The 1,955-nt window shown below is 47.2% G+C and overlaps 1 protein-coding gene across 1 annotated transcript in view; it reads right to left on the bottom strand.

Moving 5' to 3' along the window:
• FXR2 (fragile X mental retardation, autosomal homolog 2) overlaps positions 1-1,955 on the bottom strand; it is a 31,001-nt gene that overhangs the window by 18,494 nt on the left and 10,552 nt on the right. Inside the window, exons 4-6 of the mRNA XM_011994551.1 lie at positions 937-1,008; positions 685-833; positions 178-271 (exon numbers count right to left, since the gene is read on the bottom strand). Coding sequence (XP_011849941.1) covers positions 178-271; positions 685-833; positions 937-951 — 258 coding nt within the window. The 5' untranslated portion in view covers positions 952-1,008. The remainder of the gene's footprint in view (positions 1-177; positions 272-684; positions 834-936; positions 1,009-1,955) is intronic.

Genomic DNA, 1,955 nt, shown 5'->3' with positions numbered 1-1,955 from the left:
AAAAAAAGAAAAAAAAAGGTGGACTACCTGGGCCTGTAGGAGTCAGGAGCAACACAGTCCTCTCTGACAAATAAATATAAGCACATTTAAGCCCTTTCCTTTCTGCAAAGGGGTTAAAAGGGGAAAAAGAAAAAATGTTCAAAGGGCTTATGTGAAATTCAGGCAGAATAAACTCACCAGAATGAAGAGTTCACTGTTTGTGATGTTGAGAAAGATGCAGTTGGCTCCCAGCGCTTTCTTGAACTCTTTATGGACGTTTTCATTGGAGCAGCTGCAGAGGAAAAAAGTACTCAGAGGGCAGAATACAGAGAGTACAGTGAAGAGCTCTGGGGAGGCCAGGCATGGTGGTTTGCACCTGTAATCCTAGCACTCTGGGAGGCTAGGGCAAGATGATCACTTGAGGTCAGGAGTTCAAGATTAGCATGGGCAACATAGTGAGACCCTGTCTCTATTTAAAAAAAAAAAAATCAGAGGAGCAGGGCTGAGTGCATAAGAAAATAAGAGGGACCACAGTTAAAGAACAAGGATGGGAAAATAAACAGAGTGTCTTCTTAGCAAGAAGGGCTCTAGAGGGCCAGGGGAACAACAAAGAAAACTGCAAAGTGGGAGTGATGCCTGGAAGAAATAAAGCCAGAGATTAGGGCTGTAAAGAGGGCCCTCATTCCCACCATCCTTAACACTCACGCTTCTCTCAGATCCTCGGGCACAGCCATGGTAACCTTGAAGAAGCTGCCTTTGGTTGCAAGGGGATTGGGATTAACTGGCCGAAGTCGCTCCAGGGTAACAATTTCATTGTAGGTGGCATCACAGGCAGCATATTCAATAACATAGAACTGGCATATGGTAAAAAAGGAGAAGTTGTGGATGACCTGAGCAACTTTCTAAGAATAAAATATTTGTTTCAGTAGTTCTCCAAAGGCATTCCCAGTCACTCACATCTCCCTTCATCATCCGCACCCGGGCCAGCCACCAGCCACAAGGTTCCTGTTCATTGGCTCGAGAATAAACCTAAAGAAAAGTAGAGAATCAAAGAGATATTGAAGACCACCCAAAAGTATCAAGAAAGGGATGAGGAGGCCAGGCATGGTGGGGCTCGCACCTGTAATCTCAGTGCTTTGGGAGGCTGAGGCAAAAGGAATGCTTATGCCCAGGAGTTCAAGACCAGCTTAGGCAACGTAAACAATAGAATAACCATTAAGATATTTGGGGCTACTGGGCACAGCGGCTCACGCCTATAATCCCAGCACTTTGGGAGGCCAAGGTAGGAGGATCTCTTGAGCACAGGAGTTCTCAAGAATGGTCTGGGCAACGGCGACATAGTGAGACCCCATCTCCACCAAAAAAAGAAAAACAAAAAAACAAGAGGCCAAGCATAGTGGCTTACGCCCATAATCCCAGCACTTTGGCTGAGGTGGGCTTATCATCTGAGGTCAGGAATTCAAGACCAGCCTGGCCAACACAGTAGAACCCCACCTCTACTAAAAATACAAAAATTAACCAGGTGTGGTGGCACATGCCTGTACTTTCAGCTACTCAGGAGGCTGAGGCAGGAGAATCGCTTGAACCTGGGAGGCAGAGGTTGCAGTGAGCTGAGATCGTAGCACTGCACTCCAGCCTAGGTGATAGAGCAAGACATTGTCTCAAAAAGAAAACAAAAAAGAGGCAGTTGTGGTGCTGCACGCCTGCAGTCCTAACTACTCAGGAGGCCGAGGTGGGAGGATCACTTGAGCCTGGGAGGTTGAGCCTGAGCAGTGAGCAGTGAGCTATGATTGCACCACTGCACTTCAGCACGGGCAACAGAATGAAAACTTGTCTCAATAAAAAAAACAACCCAACAAGATATTTGGGATGGCCGGGCATGGTGGTTCACGCCTGTAATCCCAGCACTTTGGGAGGCCAACGCAGGCAGATCACAAGGTCAGAAGTTCAAGACCAGCCTGGCCAACAGAGTGAAA

The sequence above is a fragment of the Mandrillus leucophaeus genome, unplaced genomic scaffold (genome assembly GCF_000951045.1).
Source record: "Mandrillus leucophaeus isolate KB7577 unplaced genomic scaffold, Mleu.le_1.0 Scaffold46, whole genome shotgun sequence".
In the NCBI taxonomy this organism is placed as follows: Eukaryota; Metazoa; Chordata; class Mammalia; order Primates; family Cercopithecidae; genus Mandrillus; species Mandrillus leucophaeus.
Note: the sequence above shows the minus strand (reverse complement) of the source record. Positions and strands in the feature narration are given on the sequence as shown.